Source organism: Penaeus monodon, chromosome 19 (assembly GCF_015228065.2).
Source record: "Penaeus monodon isolate SGIC_2016 chromosome 19, NSTDA_Pmon_1, whole genome shotgun sequence".
Taxonomy (NCBI): Eukaryota; Metazoa; Arthropoda; class Malacostraca; order Decapoda; family Penaeidae; genus Penaeus; species Penaeus monodon.
In genome coordinates this window covers 1354004-1354644 of record NC_051404.1, presented here as the reverse complement: position 1 = coordinate 1354644, position 641 = coordinate 1354004, and the positions used below count along the sequence as shown (strand labels likewise).

At 47.1% G+C, this 641-nt stretch overlaps 1 protein-coding gene across 1 annotated transcript in view; it reads right to left on the bottom strand.

Moving 5' to 3' along the window:
* Positions 1-209: 209 nt before the first annotated feature.
* Positions 210-641, bottom strand: part of LOC119584941 (arylsulfatase H-like) — a gene marked incomplete at its 5' end in the record, with an annotated part of 8050 nt that continues 7618 nt past the window's right edge. Inside the window, 1 exon segment of the mRNA XM_037933539.1 lies at positions 210-406. Within this exon segment, the coding sequence (XP_037789467.1) occupies positions 268-406 (139 nt within the window).

Below are 641 nucleotides of genomic sequence, written 5' to 3'. Positions count from 1 at the left end.
CAAACGGAGACAAATATACAGAAAAAAAGAAACAAAAGTTGTATACAAATCAGCAAGCACACAAAAAAACTACCCCCTCCTTAAAATAAAGTAAAACACGACAACTTCCACGCCCTCCCTCTCATAGAAAACTTTTCACCCCCTCTCAGAAAAAAACAGATTTTTTAAAAACTTATTCTCAGAAAAGGAAAAGAAAATAAAACACGGCAAAATTTCACTTCAGAACTACATTCCTCCCCCGAGCGCCCTCTCCCGACTGCCCTCTCGTCAGCAGGTGAGACAGAAGGGCTGCATCCACGGCGTCCAAGCGACTTCGAAGAGCGACGTGAGCTGCGGCGTCGGGTAGTGCACGGTCCGGTGCCACTCCTCCAGGTACTTCTGCAGCTGCCCCACCACCTCCTTGTACCTGTGGGGGAGGAGGGCGGTGTCAACGGGAGGCGAAGGTATTTGTAGGTGGTTTAAACATGTGGTGTCAATATTCTAGCGTGAACAGGTGGTGTAAACAGGTGGCGTAAAGGTGGCACAAACAGGTGATGTAAACTGGTTGTGTAAACAGGTGGTGTAAACAGATAGCAAAAACAGGTAACACAAACAGGTGACGTAAACAAGTGTAGTAAACAGGTGGCATAATCATGTGGCGC